This window comes from Trichomycterus rosablanca, chromosome 25 (assembly GCF_030014385.1).
Source record: "Trichomycterus rosablanca isolate fTriRos1 chromosome 25, fTriRos1.hap1, whole genome shotgun sequence".
NCBI lineage: Eukaryota > Metazoa > Chordata > Actinopteri > Siluriformes > Trichomycteridae > Trichomycterus > Trichomycterus rosablanca.
The window spans coordinates 5,366,003-5,384,471 of record NC_086012.1 but is presented as its reverse complement, the minus strand read 5'-3'; the positions used below and the strand labels follow the sequence as shown (position 1 = coordinate 5,384,471).

Sequence of the window (18,469 nt, the reverse complement as noted above, 5' to 3'; positions counted from 1 at the left end):
ATTTATTGACCTTTGTCACAGGGGCACAGTCATGCTGGAACAAGAAAAGGCATTCCCTAAACTGTTGCAGCAAAGTTTGAAGCATATAATTTTCTTTATATTATTGTTGTGGCTGAAATAAAAATGTGGATGAATTAAAAAATTAACAGGTGTGTCCCAATGTTTTTGTTCATTTAGTGTACATCTGTATTAATGAAATCCAGAGCTGATGGGTGGCTCATAACTGATGAATTAAAGTACTTGTTAAAGTAAGTTATGTTTTTACTACTACTACTAATATATATATATAAAATCACAATTTTTGTAGTGTACACATCTATTTATCAATTTTAATCAGCATCATTTAGGCAATGGTTTGTGTTTTCCCCCCTCCCCTTAGCCAAAAACCACTTTTCCATGTACTTTTTTTATGGGTACAACCAAGGGCATGATTATAGATCATGGAACATTATAAAACGGATAGTTCCGGTCCTAAAATCTGATTGGCTGAGCCGCGTTCGAAGCCATTATAAAATCCCCGATATACGCACACCTATGACCACCTCACATCATTCCATATTAATACGCCACTGAAAAGAAAAACTACAAACTTGGTTAAACACTATTTTAACTCATGTACTATACATGGAAATGTCCAGATTAATATAAACAATAATCCTAATCATTAAGCGGGTGTTTCGTCCAAGAAATAGTGTAATAGTGTTTGTGGAGGAATGTTTATTGCGAATGTTATGTTCGCCCTCATGTTGCCTAGCAACACAGTTTTTATTTACAAAAACACAAAAAGCATTCTTCCGCAAAATCAGGTAGTCCGTTAACATTTATAAATTGAACATTGTTGTATTTTATTATTTTTTATGTTGACCGCCGTTTTATAAAAGCAATAAGCCACTCGAGGCCGTGCGTTACTGCTATGATTTTATCTCGGGGAAGGATGTTTTTCCCCGTGATAAAATTGTAGTAACACACGGTCTCTCATGGCTTATTGCTTTCTTCTACACCACCAAATTCAGAATTTTGTTCTCAGCAGATATTCTAAAAGCCTGGTCACACCCAAGGAGGATGGGTCCTCTTAAAGTTTCTTATTTGTGTTATTTAGGGAGCTTGACACTATAGCTGTTGACCTCAGATTGCTAAAATTTGTTTGTATGAGACAATGTCTACTACTAAAAAGCTATACAAATACATTAAGACTTTTTTAAAAGTAGATGTAAAGTACTTCAGCTGTATGCAAACATACAGCATTAATCAGACATCGGAAACAAAATTTCAATGTTGTAAAAATATTTTTATTTGGACATCAAAACCCCCGGGAATTACAGCCTCTAATATGTTTAAGGGTATTTAATAACTTTGCACAATACACATCCTCTTCCAGTAGTTATTTTAATTCAGAGTGGTAGATGCGTAGTCCCTCAGTTCAGGGCGAGGAAACTTACATATTATTTCCATTTTCACATTTTCATATGCAAATGCTCAGACTTGCAGCTGCGTCCTGCTGGGTTTAATTTATATGCTTAGTTTGGGAGAGAAAAAAAAGTGTGCATAATGCAGCCCACAATACCCGATATCAGTGAAACAAATCATTAAATGGGCGACCGGTTGAGTGTTCAGCCAAGTGGCCAAACGGGGGCATTAAGTACAAGTGCACAAGTGCGTGCAGCACCACGGTAGGTTCATCATACTACAGGAAAAAGTAATGCTAAAAGGGGTGACACACTTGTGTAAAGGAAAACATGTATAAAAAGACAGATAATTGATAATAATAATAATTGAGCTCAGGTGTTTCAGCCACACCACTATCTAAAAAACCTCACCGATGGGATGAACTGGAACGTCAACCGGCAACCAGAGCTGCTCATCCACAACCCCGGCTACGTTTTCAATTGCTTTTGTAACAGAATGGGCACAAATTCCTACACACACAATTGAAAATCCTAAAATAACAAGTCTTTAAATAAAAGGTGGAGGGACACTCCATATTATTGCCCATAGTTTTAGAATGTGATACCCAGCAAGCTCAGCCATGTGTCCACATACTTTTGTTCATGAAGTGTATCTCCAGCTCATTTTATTTTTCATTCTAATCAGATCAGGGTCAAGAAAAAGACTTTCAGAGTTCTACAGTGTCCGCCTAGCAGTACAATGATCAGAGGTCATGTCCATGCAGGAAAGAAAAGTGTGTGTGTGTGTGTGTGTGTGTGTAAGTGCTGATACAGGAAATGTGAAAGAGAATGTATAAGTGTGTAAAGAAGGAGAGGTACTGATCCCGTTGAGGTATCGAGTCCAGGATTGCAGTGTATGGTTGTGAAAAAAGGCACCAGCATTGGCTCTGAGGACATGATGGAGATGTGGACTTCACTTGATCTAGTATGTCGTGTCTATGCAAGTGTAGGTGTGTAGGTGTGTAGGTGTGTGTGTGTGTGTGTGTGTGTGTACATGTTCTTTTTTTGCCATGATATCTCATATCACCACTTTTTCAAGAGACTTAATGGGCAGAGTTATTGCTTTCAGGCCATTGCTAGGACAACTGTTACCACGGCTCAAGGTGTGTCCGGTTGCCATGGCGGCAGCCAGGCAGTGGTCAGGCGGCCGGGGCAGGAAGACGGGGCAAGAGCGCGTACGGGCATGGCCCTTTTGCCACCCAGAATGACACATCAGCTGGCTGACGGTGTCCAGAGGGGATACGGGGTGCGCGTGCGTTTGCTCCTCGCGCCGCTTCAGCGAATACCACGTGAGGAAGATGAAGAAAAAGCCCAGGAACTTGAGGCTGGCCGCCAAGCCGAAGTAGACGAAGCGAAGGGCCGTGACGTCGTACTCCCAACAGGAACCGTGAACTCCACAGTCCTGCTGCCAGAGCATACAGGTGGTGTCGATCACAGCCCCAAAATAGATTGGAGTAGGGATGTAGGCTGAAGGGGTGAAGAGAAATGACAAATGTATTATTATTAACATGCTGTGCAATTCTGGACATGTTTACGTTCGCAGAAACACCAGGATCTATAAATATGTTTAAAACAAGCAATTAAAAATACACCATGTACACCAACAATCCCACTGTAACAGTGCAATACATAAGCTACATTGGTAACAGGTATAAACTATAGCTATAAACAATTTGCATCATCATATTCTTATTAATTTATTTACTTATAGTCATGAGTATTTATAAATATATTCATGCCGTTCCGTTAATGACAGGGCAGGTAGTTACAGGTTACACATGATTTATCAGTCCAAGTTCAATTTCAAACACCGTCAAAGCCAGTCTTGTATCTCCAATTCACCTCACTTGCATGACTTTGGACTGTGGAAGGAAACCGGACACATGCAGACACGGTGAGAACATGCAAACTCCACACAGAAAGTACCCGGACCGCTCCGCCCGGGAATCGAAACCCAGGCCCCGTCTACCCACTGTGCCAGCTTAAATCTTTTGAAGTTCATATATTTCATTTCATTTTCAGCATTTAGCAGACACTTTTATCCAAAGCGACTTACAGTACAGTTACAGTATACAATCTGAGCAATTAAGGGTTAAGAGCCTTGCTCAAGGGCCCAACAGCAGCAAACCTGGCCGTGGTAGGGCTTGAACCAGCGACCTTCTGATTTCTAGTCCAGTACCCTAACCTCTAGGCTACGGCTCGCCCCCATATGTATATACAGTATATGTTCATTGCATGACACTTTCATTCAAAACAACTGAAAGTGCCTGAATAAACCAGAACACCCAGGATTCTGTGTGCCAGTCAGTTCTCATTGAAATGAGTCAAACATTGTCAAATTAATGAATAGTCTGAGGTGTCCATATTATTCTAGAAGCAAATTAGCACTTAGCAGGCCAGATAAATGCTGGTCTTACATTGATCCTAAGTAGAAATCAGGTAGTAGATTTATTAGTCACTTTGTACAGTCAAACCAATACCTAAAATATTGTTTGATGTGGATACCAGAACAGCATTAGCCTTGCTTTCATTGGTCATGTCTGGAATGTCTTTTTCATACATAAACCTTCTTTAATTATTGCTTCAGTACAGTTCTAGTACTCCTTGTATGGTAATACACTTCTTTTGCTGTTAGCAGTCAGTAGTGCTTTGATTTAAATGAATGAATTTGCCATGCAAGTAAAATTAACCAAGACACATATATAAAAAATATTTCTATCATACCGAGAGTCCTGAGAAGAACAAACTGCATTCCCAAAGCAAAAGGTCTCTCCTGCTCCTCCACAGATCTAGTTTGAGACAAAGAATATGATTTCTTTTCAAATGTAATTACTAATTAAACTTTTTTTAATGCATTTCCCTCAATTTTACTGCCAATCTAGTGGTATCCAATTACCCAACCGCATTATGCTTCCTCTCTACTGATGTTGACCTCCACTCCTGACCGAGGGGGGCCGTGGCTAATACAAACCCCCTCCGACACATGTGCAATAGCTGACTGCTTCTTTTCTCATCAGCCAGCAGAGGTCATGAGGAATCCCCTCTGGTAATCCCATCCTCAAATGAGCCGATCATTGTTCGTAGAGACGTCCAACCTGCCGGTAGTAGAACTTAAGCTTCAGCCTGTTTTTTTCTTTTCTCCCCTCAATCTAGTCGTATCCAAATACTCTCTACTGATGTCGATCTCCACTTCTGACTGAGGAGAGCCATGACTAAGACACGCCCCCTCCGACACGTGTGCAGTAGCCGACTGCATCTTTTCACCTGCACGAGGCAGGTTCATACGGGGCTCAGCTTTGCGCACAGAGAGACACACCCTGATTACATCATCCCTCGTATAATTAAAGCAGAGGTCGTAATTCCGTCAGTTACGAGGAACCCCCTCCGGCACCCTCCGTGAACAACGAGCCAATCAACAAGCCTGCCGGTAGCAGAGCTGAGATTCGAACTGATGTGCTTGAGATGTCAGCTCTAGTGTGCGAGTTTAAACATGACTTTCTTTAATAAGTAGTACTGCAATGGCTAGTCCAACAACAAAAACAAACCTAATACATTTTTAAACATGGTGGTACTGAAATGCATTGAAAAAAATGTCTTCTGAAACAGAAAACGAAAGCAAAAGAGTGAGATACAAACCTAAGGGTGACGATGATGGCAGAAGGCTGGGCGCAGGCGGTTATCAGGGTGACGATGAACAGAAAGATGAGGAAGGTTATCAGGGTTCCGCAGGTGCGCTCACACTTGCCAGCCAGTGCGTAGCCGTTCTCGTTCAGGTACGTCTTCACGATGACCACCTGCAGCTCGTGATTCCCTCCAGACGGAGTGATCACCTGTCTGCTCTGTACACATGCGCAGTCCGAATAGTTCCGGATCTGGAAAAAAAAAATGGCCCATTATTCCTGATACTGTAGAAAAGCTCAAAATGCCTGGACTGCAACTGGATCAGCTGATTTATCCTGGTCAGGGTCGTGGCAGGTCTGGTTCCACCAGAAAACGCTGGATAATACCCTGGACAGGGCAGTAATCCATCACAGGGTTTGAACTAGTGCTGGACAATAATTCGATATCGATATATATCGCGATAGAAAATGTTTCAATAACGGTGATATGGTTTTTAAACAAATTCGATCGATATGCATACGTCAGTGCGTGATGACGTACGCCACAGGCACGAAGCCAGTGCTCAGCGTTACCGCTCTGATTACTCTGCTACAGCACGGTGGATATTAGCGACTAAATGAGTTCAACAGCTGTGAGTGAACGAGCATCCACAGTTAAAAAAGAAGCAGTAGAAATAGTTGATAAGAGAGGAAAGACTAGACTCTTTTTTTCTGTATTCTTTAAGCACAACATCTGCTGCAGCAAATTCTGCAGCAACTCTTAAGCACTTTTTATATTCTTTATCCTGGTTGAAGACATTTGTTCGAAAATGTTTACATACAAATAATAATCAGTCCATGTTGTGGATTAAAGTTAGTTAAGACCAGAGTATAAGTACACAAAAAACAAAAAAGTAGGCTACTTTTTTGTTTTTTGTGTACTTATACTTTTTAAAAGTAGATTTCACAGCCTGTAATTTTACTTTTACTTAAGTATGTTTTGTATTAAGAATTGTAATTAGCTACATTTTAAATAAGGTCCTGAGTAAAATAATAAACGCTGAAGAAATCGCGGCTGGGAAACTGCTGCAGTGAATTCTGCGACGGGGAGTCGGATCTTTTGTCTCGGTTCCTTTTAAAGAGCCGTATATAACATAACGACTCCCAGAAGCGCGAATCGATTCCTTCATTTAAAGGGCCGTTCAATAGATTCAAATAATTCTACGACACATCACTAGTGGTTATACAGTTTAAAAAAGTTTTATGGGACTAAAATGACACATTACACACCCCTAAATGTTTTAAATGTTGTATCAACATGTTTCTTCTATTATATTTGAATTAAAAACAACTATTGTGAGATTTATATCCACTTGTCCTGTTTGCATTACACAGAAGAGACCCCCCCCCCCGTTAATAAAGTAACTAAGTAACGTTTACATTTTAAATGAGTTACCTTTCACTTGAGTAGATTTTTAGACTAGTAACTTTACTCGTAATTCATTAAAGTAATAGTACTTTTACTTGTACAATATTTTAGTACTCTTTCCACCTCTGGTTAAGACATATGTTAATATATTATATTATATATTGTCAAAGCTTATGTTTATTTGAGAATGATGTCGTGTTTTTGTCTGTATACAAATGCTGAATACAAGTAAAAGGTGAAAGCTAATTTATTTGTATTATTATTATTATTATTATTATTTCTAAAATATTATGTAGTTGAAAAGGGTGAGATTTCATAGACTTTGCAAATACATTTTTCAGAGGTTTGCAGGTACAGCCTTTCAATGTTGGTGTTCCTGGCAGTTTTTCTGACATTTGTATTATTCATATCGATATCGGAATTATATCGTATCGACCGAAATTAGAAGTTATATCGTGATATAAATTTTATCCATATTGTCCAGCCCTAGTTTGAACCATCCCAAAGACATAGCCGCCGATCATGTTCGTGCAGATGCTCAGCAGACCGATCACACAGCTGAGATTCAAACCTTGATTGTCGCGATGGTAGGCTAGCGTAATGGACTGCTGTGTGACCTGAGCACTTTAGGCATGCATTTCAAAAGATCTGGATGTTACTGTTCAAACGTTGGAACATGAAAACTGGTCAGGGTTGTGATGGGTCCAGTTCCCCCAGGAAACTAGGTGTGCAAAGTAGGAATACTCAGAACAGAGAGCTAATCCGTCGCAGGGCTTAGGCCATCCCAAAGACATAGTTAATCATGTCTGTGCAGACGCCCAGCTGACTTATTTGAATGATATGTAGATCTGAACCAATTTTTATAAATAATTATTGCAGAAACGTACATAAATGTATTTATTTATTTCGTCAACTGTTGGTAACTTGTGTTCTGGTTAATACAATTTAAGACGTGTGCCGTACGACTGCATCTTTTCACCTGCATGAGGTGGGTTCATATGGGGAACCGGTTCGCACGCCAAGATTTATGAGGAAACCCTGTTCTGCCATCGTCCCGCCCCTCACAGACACACAGCCAATCGAGTGTCTGTGTAGGCACCAGGCAAGTTGATAGCAGATTTCAGTTTTCTTTCAATTTCTCTGTTACGTTCTAACAGTTATGTCAGAAGCTTTGCTAAACCCTTTTCCTAGAACCCGAGCGTTACGGTTTGTGCGCGTACCCCCGAGCTGTCGTTGGTGACACCGCTGCAGCCAGCCAGGCAGGGGTTAAAATACGTGATTCCATCTGAACCACACACGGGAGCATACTCGTGAATTCGGCAACCACAGTTAACGTTGCACCCGCCTGTTAGGTTCCGATGGGACAGAGTCAACGTGGGCCTGCAGAAAGACAGAGATAGAAAAAGAGACTTTGACATTGAGACTGATTAACAATAGCGTAAATTAATAGCTGTTTTAATATAGCCTGCCTTAAACATGCTCAAAACACTTACAGTACCTACAACCTACAAGACAATTCAGTGTCTCCCATTAGCCTGGCTGCATATTTTTGGACTGTGGGAGGAAATCAGAGCACCCGGAGGAAACCCACACAGACACGGGAAGAACATGCAAACTCCGCATAGAAAAGACCCTGACCGCCCTACCTGGGGATCAAACCCAAGACCTTCTTGCTGTGAGGCGACAGTGCTACCCACTTAGCCACTGTGCCGCCCGTCTATATACATAGTAATATATACATAATATAAATAACAATATTAATAATAAGCATAAGAAGGGGGAATAGCTAGGTATGTATAATAATAATAATATAGATATAATATATACAACTGTGTGTACAAGTAATTATGGAAAGTGTGAATTTATTCCATTTTAAAAGCTACCTAAACCGCATAAATATACAGTCATGGCTAGAATGCTGACTACAGCCTCACACTACAGTATTTACATCATACAATTGTAACACAGCATGGCCAAACATCATATAAATCTATTGTACTGATTATCAATCAGTCTGATCACGTATTCCTGTGTAATACAGTACAGTACGACAATTCATACACTGTGGCTTCATTTACCCAGTGGTGTACGGTATGTTGATCCCCCCGAGGTTAATGCTCTCACAGCCGACGATGAAAAGCGTGGAGAAACAGAGTAGAGACACACCACTACAGATCATGGCCAGTTTGGCTGATTCTCTTGCTCCCAGCTTTAGCTTTTTGATGATGTAGCCTCCCAGCACGATGCCCACACCGGCACTTGGAACAATAACCAAGCCTACAAAGCAAGTAGAGAAAGGGGGGAGCTTGAGATACACACAACTACCATTCAGAAATGGAAATATACATTCTGGTATTTGATTTATCAAGACAAAACAACAAATCTGATATCAAAGTAGGAGGGTCCTAAGAGGTGCTTAGCTGTCCATCAAATGGGGAGGGGGGGAATAAAGAAAAAGCATAATAAGACTGTACAAACAGTACCATAAAACAATCTTATAGAAGTTTTACACACTTTGATTACATTCATGACAGGACAGGTAATCGCTGGTTACCCAAGATTCTCTCCAGCACACCTCATCTGCATGTCTTTGGATTGTGGGAGGAAAACAGAGCGTCTGGAGGAAAACCACACGGACACGGGGAGAACATGCAAATTCAACATAAAAATGACCCAGAATACTACACCTGGGAATCAAATCCAGGACCTTCTTGCTGTGGGGCGACCGTGCCACCCTTATAAGAAGGAAAGGTTAGGACAATCCTAGGTGTCCTGAATCAAACAGGGGTGAGATGCTCTTTTCTGACCGGTGTAGGACTACACAGCAAGCCGCAATGCACTGTGTGTTGACCTATTCGGCAGTTTGTGCTACCGTAGCTCTTCTGTAGGTTTTAAACCCCACCACTGCCAGGTTGCCAATGTTGGTCCCTTGAACAAGGCCCTTAACCCTCAATTGCTTGGACTGTATACTGTAAGTCGCTTTGAATAAAAGCGTCCGCTGAATGCCAAATATGTAAATGTAATGTAGACTGACTGTTTACCTGCTGCCTGACCCAGCCCTTGACAACTCTAACAACATAACGAATACCACTCACTTCACTTGTCAGTGTTTTTAATGTTGTACTGTATATCTGTGTGCTTTAGTGTGTGTGTGTGTGTGTGTGTGTGTGTGTGTGTGTGTGTGTGTGTTCACCTGTATAAATGCTGGCACTAGATGCTGGAACCCCGAACTGGGACTCGATGAATTTAGGGATGAAAGTGATGAAGGCTGTGACGATGGCACACTCTGCCGTGTACGATAAACTCACAAATAAGAACGTCACGTTGCTCAGGATTCGCAGGGCTGCCTTTGGCAAGTCTGGAGACACAAAGAGAGTCAGACAAAAGAGAAACATATTGAATAATAGAGTATTATGATGTCATTTAATCATGTATTTATTTGTTGTGCAATGGATTCGTTCAAATTTTGCCACTACGATGTTTTATAATACATTTAAAAGTTGGCTGAGTTAAGTTGTTAAAATTAGAGGCAAAAGTAAGTCAGATTCCAGCTATACCCATTGCTAAGAGGTGTAACTTGTTGGATGTAAAGGCTCTTTCCTGCTCCAGTATGCCAGTGTGCACAAACACGACTTTAGAGTTTGGTATGGAGATACTGCACAGATTCCCATTTCCCTCAACCCCATTAATCACGTTTGGGACATTTGGATTGCTGATTGTGTGCCAGGCCTTCTTTTCCATTAGCACCTAAGCCAGACAAATGCTCTTTTGACTGAACATCGTGGAAAGCAATTTGCGAGGGGGGTGGCAGCTCCATAATAATGCCCATGGTTTGGAACATTGTGTCCAACAAGCTCATGTTCAGGTTCATGTTCATCTCCATATAAATGCTGACCAGACTCACAAGTGTTCACTAAATGTTAAAAGCTGAGGATTTACCCCTGATGTCTTTGCCAAAGCCCATGGAGGAGGACACGGCTTGGCTCTTTTCCTTCATCACTTCGTCATCGCTCGGTATGTCTTCTACGCTCTTCTTCTTCCTGTTGCTCTTCTTGTGACGGAGGGGCAGTTTCTTTGGGAAGGCAAACATTGGGAAGATCACAAGGAGCATGGCCACAGCACAGAACAGAAACCCACTCCACCTGAGAGACAGGGGAGCAGAGAAGGGAGAAGTGCAAGAGAGAGAGAGAGAGAGAGAGAGAGAACATAAAAGAGACAGATAAGAACAGTAGCAACTCTCCACTCCATAGAGAGAAAAAGAATGAGAAAACCAGAGAGATTAAACAACAGAAAAAATCCCTTCATCTCTTCACCTGTGAGAGAGGACAACAGAGAGATAAACATAATCTAGAGGGACAGAGTTTCATAAGTTACAGTTACTTATATAAACGAATAATAGTGCCAACCCAATTTAAGTCTAGAGAGAAAAATAGGTTTTAAAAAATCCTTTGTTAACAGTAAAATAAACAACAGTCAAATGACATATTAAGTTAAAGAGTGCATGAGTAAGAGATTTTGAGCGCCTCTCACCAGTTTCCTACATAACGTGGGTCGTTCTGGTCGATATTCACATTAGTGTTGGGGTCCACGTAGAAACCAATCAGCACTCCACCCAGCAAGTAGCCAGCAGCAGGACCGAGAGCTCCCATTACATACATGATAGCTTAAACACACACACATACACACACACATTATTAAATACTTTATTTATTTTTATGTTGTAAAGCTGAAACTTAAAACAATCAGCACAATTAGCTTTACTGTTACTTTACTTATGACCATCAGTCTATTTTAATAATGTATTTATTTATTCATACACAATGGTTATATTTACAGCAGGAGAGGTAGGTCATTTTTATATAAGTCTATAGTCCTATAGTCCAAGTGTTGTTGTAGATGTTTTCCAATTTAATAAAATGGTGCACAGCCCCTCGGCTCAAATCAATCTTCCCCAAAGTAGGTCGGGAATGCTACACTTTTATTGATCACTGTTACCAGTTTATTTCAATATCCTGGAAAAAATATCACCACTTCGCAACTTGGCCAATACTTGGTTTAGAGATATTAGAAAGACAGAACAAATGAATATTTCATGGAGTGTCTTTATACTTAAGCAAAACATTCATTCATTCATTCATTTTCTTATCTGCTTATCCAATTAGGGTCACGGGGGTTGCTGGAGCCTATCCCAGCTTTTCAATGGGCGCAAGGCACACAGTAACACCCTGAATGAGACGCCAGTCCATCGCAGGGCAGACACACACACATACACACACACACTTATAGGGCAATTCAGTGTCTCCACTTAACCTGACTGCATGTTTTTTGGACTGTGGGAGGAAACCAGAGCTGCTGGAGGAAACCCACGCAGACACGGGGAGAACATGCAAACTCCGCACAGAAAGGACCCGGACCGCCCCGCCTGGGAATCAAACCCAGGACCTTCTTGCTGTGAGGCGACAGCGCTACCCACTAAGCTACCGTGCCTACATTAAAACAGTTACTTTAAAAAAGTTATTATATGCATATGTGAAAAATATAAGGCTAAATAAGGATCTATAACTGTTTTTTTGTTTTTTTTTTAACCCCTTTTTCTCCCCTTTTAGCGCATCCAATTGTTCAATTAGCATCGTGCTTCCTCTCTGTCTATGCCGAACCCTGCCCTGACGGAGGTGATTGAAGCTAACCCGTATCCCCTCCGAAACACGAGCAGCAGCCAGATGCATCTTTGCCACCCACACATTGACGAGTTTGGCGCCACCTAGCGTTGCATGCGGAGAGACACACCCTAAGGGCACCCTCTCCCATCTCTGTGTAAGCGCCTCCAATCAGCCGGCAGAGAACGCAATCGCATTCTGACAGAGAGAGACCCACATCCGGTTCTTTGTCCCCACCCCCCACATGAGCAACCGGCCAATCGTTGCTCATACAGCCACTCGGCTTCGAACCGGTAAAGCAAGGCTGGATTCGATACGACGCTTCTCAGAATCCAGCTCTGGTTGCAGCGCGTTTCTTTTTACCGCTGCGCCACCTGAGCGGCCACAGGATCTATAACTGTTTTATTTGGATGCGGAAAGGCTCGTCATTGTATCTATGGTACAGAGGAATGTATACCATATTTATTTCATTGTGTCACATACAGGAAATTTTTGTATCTCTTACACTGTCACATTTGAAACGAGTACCTCATGATGCCATCTATCTATCTATCTATCTATCTATCTATCTATCTATCTATCTATCTATCTATCTATCTATCTATCAACACCGTGTTTACTCTTGTGAGTTATATTCACGGCAGGAAAGGTTTATGAGGGTGCTTTGTATCTGTTACATAGTCTCTGATATTATATGTGTATTTCTAATTTAGTAATTGTAATGAAGTTCAAAAGTTTTTCTGTTTTTCCAAGGTTAAAAATGTCTTTTATTGTTCCGGTTATGGAGAATTTTTGTCTTTCCCTTTGGTATTTAGGGCACTCAGTTAGTATGTGTTTAATTGTGATGCGTAATTGGCAGGATTCACATTGTGGGGCATCCTCCCCCTTACCTCATGATGCCCTTGTTTAGCATTTTTGTAACATGATAAATGTAATAAACACACACGTTGCGAGCCGTCATGTTTCATACACTATATTCTGCATGTTATCTGTTTTGTTCACTCACTCTCTGTCTGCTAGCAGACAGATGCAGTCCTGAGGAACACTGATAAGGGACATCAATACTACAGGGGCGTTGACAGCTGACTCACGTGCAAATGAAAGCGATGAAAGCACCTGCTGACTTTTTTCTGTTTCCTTGCCTTAAGGTCATAAAAGGTTTAGGGTTTGCAAACATGAGGTATTGGATTTGTATGTGATTTGTATAAAGACGGGACATTTCGAAGCTTCGCTCGACTATCTACTGAGTTCAGTTTGTCTTCCTCACACATGTTCCGATATTTTCAAGTCTTCTAATTTTTTGAATTACACATGTCTTCCTACTGGGCAGCTGTGGGATGATTTTCTTTAGGTATGGGGTGGGTTTCCTCCAGGAGCTCCGCTTTCCTCCCAGTCCAAAAACATGCAGTCGGGTTAATTGGAGACACTGTAGTGCCCTATAGGTGAATGAGTGTGTGTATGTCTGTGTGTGTGTGTATGTGTGTGTCTGCTCTGCGATGGATTGACGCCATGTCCAGGTAGTTACTGTGTACCTTGCGCCCATTGAAAAGCTGGGATAGGCTCCAGTACCGCACCCCCTCCCCCCCACCCACCCACCTACCCACTTGAGACATGAGTGAGTGTTTAGCAGCTCAAGCGATTTAACAAATTACAGTTATTACTTCATTTTTTTCATATTTCATAAAGTGTCCCAACTGTTTTGGAAATGGGGTTTGTTAATATTTATTATTAATGTGATCTAAATCTAATTTAGACACTCTGGCACCGTGTCACTCACCCAAGTACAGAGAGGCGTTCTCCTTTTTCACATTATCATCGAGGTAGGTGGGTCCAAGCGTGTAGATGGGCGTGGACCCCATGCCTATCAGAATCTGCGCGCAGATGAACAGTGCCACATACAGAGCATGCTCACTGTCTTCTTGGTCCCGAGGACACGCCTCTGGTCCGTCTCTCCTGCTGCTGTTAGTTACGGTGCACAGCCCCTCGGCTCGGCCTGTGTTGTTCAGCTGCTCCAGCTGATATGGCGGAGAGATGAAGTGAGGGAGGGAGAAGAGTGCAGCACCAATGGCAATGATCACACCCCCTATGGCAAGCCAGCGCGGTCTCCGGCCTCGCCCGCCGAAGTAGCTGATGAATACGACGATGAGAAGGCTGCCAATGTCGAAACAGCTGACCAGCAGACCAGACTCTGAACTGCGCAGACTGTAGCGCTTTTCTGTAACAGAAACACACCGAATATAACCCCCACAGTCTGTATGTTTAGCTTTAAAAGGCAAAGAACAAGTGTGGACACAGATATAGTATATATTAGGGATGCATCGATACCATTTTTTCCCAACTGAGTACAAGTACGAGTATTTTTGTACTTGCCGATACCGATACCTATTTAGAATACCGTTTTTTTTTTTTTAAACAAAAACACACGTGAGAAGTGACGAGAAGTTTGATGATACCACGTCCAAAAATGCACGTCAACAAGTAGCGAGTGATCAAAGTGTCTGTGCGCTGACGTGATGAAATCAAGGAGGAAAAATAAATGAATCTGAGTGGATTTGGCAACACGAATAGCACGGATTGTTCTGTAGTGAGTTGGAGGTTAATAAATAATTTTGCAATGTTGGTGTTTTGTTGTTATGTTTTGTAAAGAACGATCAGGTCAGAAATACTGTAAAACTCGTGTGTGTGCTGATGTATTCTGATATAAACTATATTATCCCCGTCCCACCTGTTTACACTCCTCTCCTGCGTTTCCCCTCACACCGTATCCTGCGTTCTCATTGGCTGTTCGACATGTCACTCATTCCCAGTCGCACATCTGAGATGAGATATCTGACGTGCTAGAAAACTCGAGCGCTCGGCGAGCCGGTCGGATCGAGTTGTCGGGTAGTTCACACTTAGCGACCGAGAGCCGAGTTGCTCCCGAGCCGGCAAATCTAGCACCGACCAGTCGCCGAGCGAAAATCAGGGCAAAAATCGTGTAGTGTGAACCAGGCATAACGCAGCAACGTGCACTAGGCACACGGTATCGGATGTTTAGTATCGGAGCCTCGTTTGCGAGTACGAGTATCGGTACTCATGCATCTCTGGTAAATACAACAGTAAAGAAATAAAGAGCAGGACCTAAACATTATGGGGTAATTATTCTAACAAATGCTTTCAGATGCAAGGGACTTGTTAGCTTGTGCACAGCTTACTTTTACATTCTGGTCTTAGTAGCACTTAGGTCCTAACGTTTCCCTTTTTACAGTCTCCTCTTCATCTATTTATAGCATTCATTTATTCATCTCCACAGTGTCAATCCATTGCAGGGCATTACACACTCAGTAATTCACTTAGACTGAGGGCAAATTTAGAATAGCCAGTCTAGTGCCTGACATAAGGCACTTTTTCATGAGGTAAAATGAAACCTGAGTAGCTGTTGTAGACCCAGACTGTCAGAACCTGCACTTATGTACCATCCTACACATCACACCCTCAGATGTTAGAGGACTGTATGCTAAAGGATAACTGTTATGCCTACATTCCTAAATAAAATTAGCTTAGTTTAAAAAAAAAAAGATGTTTTAAAATGCTATTTTTACACTCTTACACTCTTAAAAAATGGCTTGGCCAGGACAAGCTGGTCAAGATGGCTTATACACATACAATGAAATTCTTTTCCTTCATATCCTGAAGCTGGGGTCAGAGCTCAGGGTCAGCTATTGTACAGCACCCCTAAAGCAGACAGGATTAAAGGCCTTGCTCAAGGGCCCAACAGTGTCTACATGGCAAGCCAGGATTCAAACCCGCAGTATTCTGATCGATAGCCGAACGCTCCATCCACTTGTCCTATAATGGTTTGTATTATTTATTAGCTAACGATGGACAATCTAGCTGGTCTTCGCTGTATATTGTGTTGGTTCTCCATCTGGTCTTACAGACTACCAGCATAACCAACTAGACCAGTGTGACTAAACTGGTAGAGGTGTATGACCACTCACTCACTCACTCTCTATACCGCTTATCCTTATCAGGGTCGCAGGGGTGCTGGAGTAAATCCCAGCTCTCAATGGGCGCAAGACACACAGAAACACCCTGGACAGGGCGCCAGTACATCACAGGCCAGGCAATATTGGCATGTCTTTGGACTGTGGGAGGAAACCGGAGCACCCGGAGGTGTATTACCAACCCCACCTAAACGGCCACATTTGTCTAGCACAAACACATCCAATAACTTCTTAATCCGGGGGCGGCTCGTTCCTCAGGGCGATCGGGCGACGCACCACCAAAGGACGAAAGGGAAGAAATTTTCTGTTCTGGACTGTTCTGGACAGTCTGACTTGCCTTTGAATATCGTAGTCCAATCAGCGTCGAGTTGTGTCCCGTACAGTACCGCCCCTACCGGATCGCTCTCATAGACTCTCATGTTAAGGCTCTTTTTTTCGAACTGCAGGCGCTGCAATACATTCTGAATGGGTTCCGGGAGGGCTCGCACTTACGTGCTTGCGTCACACGTAACCTGGTGTAACGATCTCGTCACCATGACTACCATCACCTCAGTTCGGAGCAACTCCATCATAGTAATCAGGATAAATGAGCAACTAAAGAATTAGGGCCACCCAGACCAAATTTAAACATCAAGCATCTACAAAGGGGGGGAAATCATATAAGTTACAAGTAAATTAATTAGTAAGTAAGTAATGTCATTTTATTTATTTATCTTTTTTATTTATCTATTTTTTCCCACTTTCCCCCCAACTTTTATCCCTATTCTAGTCGTGTCCAATTACCCTGATTGTGTCCTGAATACTGATTCGACCCTTCACCGCTCACTGAGGACGCCACTCAACTGACTTGCGCCCCCTCCGACTGCGTAGTCAGTACAGCCTGCATTTTTCACCCGCACGAGCCGAGCTCATACACCGAGAGACACCGCGCACGGAGGGTCACCCCCCCCTCAATGTCATTCCTCAGCCCCGTGCAGGCGCCGTCAGTCAACCAGCAGGGCCCGCAGTCGCACCGGTTATGAGGACCTATGCTCCGACTCTACCCCTAACCCTGAACAACAGCCAAACGTTGTTCATACTGCCGCCCAACCCAGTCGGAAAGGTAGAGCCGAGTTTCGATACGATGCATCTAGAAACCCCAACTCGGTAAAGTGAGCTAGCGTACTTTACCGCTGCACCACCTGAGCGGCAGTAATGTAATTTTTAAATTGTGAATTGTGATTGCACTTATTGCATCTCCATAATTGTTTAATTGTACTTCTTTATTCATTGCACATCAGCCCCGATGCCGATCTTCATTCTGGATCTGCTGCACCTAAAATAAAATGCTATCTGATGAAGACTGAATTCAATTGTTAGTGTGAAGCTTTACTTCATTTTATGATTATGGTAAAGCTGGTCTCTCTCCATGTTCAAAGTTATTTGTGAGGGCAAACTGACAGATGACTTAAGATGTTAATTATTTAAGCTTTAATTTACCCATTGAACGGGTCACCTTGGCCATCATCCCCCCCCTCTTCCCGGGAGATTTGGCAGGAGCCGCCACTGTCTTAAACCATTACAGGATGGTCTTGGGTTGATTATAGAAGTGGGCACAAGGGCAAACAGTGCAGGAACATAAGTCTGGCCACCCCTGCCCCCTGCGACAACTAACCCAAATACTTACTGTACCCATTAGAAGTTCAGTTTTTTTTTTTGTTTTATACAGGTGAGTAGTGTAGGTGTAGAGAAATGAAATAGAGTGGCTGAAGAAAGCAGAGTAAGAGGAGATGAGTGTTTACCTATAGTAGTAATAACGCTGCTGAGGTAGCCGGACACCATGAGCGACTGGATGAAGGTGAGGTAACTCATGTAGAACAAGAAGCAGCGCGAGTCCGAGAACAGCGCGCGCACGTAGCGCCTCACGGGCACGCGGGCCAGGCGCGCGGGGAGAACGAACCGGACCCTGCGGCTCCCCGCGGACTCATCCGCCGCCTCCGGGTTAGAACAGGACAGCACGTTTTCGGTCTCCGAGACGAGTGTTTGACCTTCTTCTTGTGTCGTCTTAACCCCATCCGTCTCCAGATCCGGGCTTTCGTTGAGCACAGGGAGGCTTTTCGATTTCTGCGCCCGCCCGGAGTCTTCAGGGGCGAATCGCAGCGGTTGAAGCGACGTGGTCGGATCTCCTTCCGCCGCATTTTCACGCTCCCGAGAAGCCATTCGGAACTAGTTCGTCGTGTTTTAACTTGTCTGTATAGATAATGCAGGCGAACAAGCTCGCTAAAACACAACGAGCGTGTTTAAAATGCAGCTGTACCCAGAAATGTTCCCTAGCTTGACATTTTGGTCTTTGTTTTAGAGCCAGAACTCAAGA

General features: G+C 42.8%; 1 protein-coding gene across 1 annotated transcript; it reads right to left on the bottom strand.

The window, feature by feature from the left end:
- Positions 1–1,267: 1,267 nt before the first annotated feature.
- Positions 1,268–18,434, bottom strand: LOC134302271 (solute carrier organic anion transporter family member 5A1-like). The gene is made up of 10 exons (XM_062987313.1): positions 17,898–18,434; positions 13,908–14,345; positions 11,004–11,136; positions 10,413–10,615; positions 9,667–9,831; positions 8,552–8,750; positions 7,694–7,853; positions 5,082–5,317; positions 4,170–4,234; positions 1,268–2,912 (listed from the first exon to the last, which is right to left on the bottom strand). The coding sequence occupies exons 1-10, from the start codon at positions 18,313–18,315 to the stop codon at positions 2,464–2,466; spliced, it is 2,466 nt and encodes an 821-aa protein (XP_062843383.1). The 5' UTR covers positions 18,316–18,434; the 3' UTR covers positions 1,268–2,463.
- Positions 18,435–18,469: the final 35 nt, after the last annotated feature.

Bases quoted from the DNA above. Each gene is read 5' to 3' on its own strand.
- LOC134302271 (XM_062987313.1), bottom strand. From the start codon at position 18,315: ATGGCTTCTCGGGAGCGTGAAAATGCGGCGGAAGGAGATCCGACCACG. The intron at 14,346-17,897 runs GTAAACACTCAT...TTTCTGTTACAG, and splicing joins CAGCGTTATTACTACTATAG to AAAAGCGCTACAGTCTGCGC. The intron at 4,235-5,081 runs GTTTGTATCTCA...GTCTCAAACTAG, and splicing joins GCCATCATCGTCACCCTTAG to ATCTGTGGAGGAGCAGGAGA.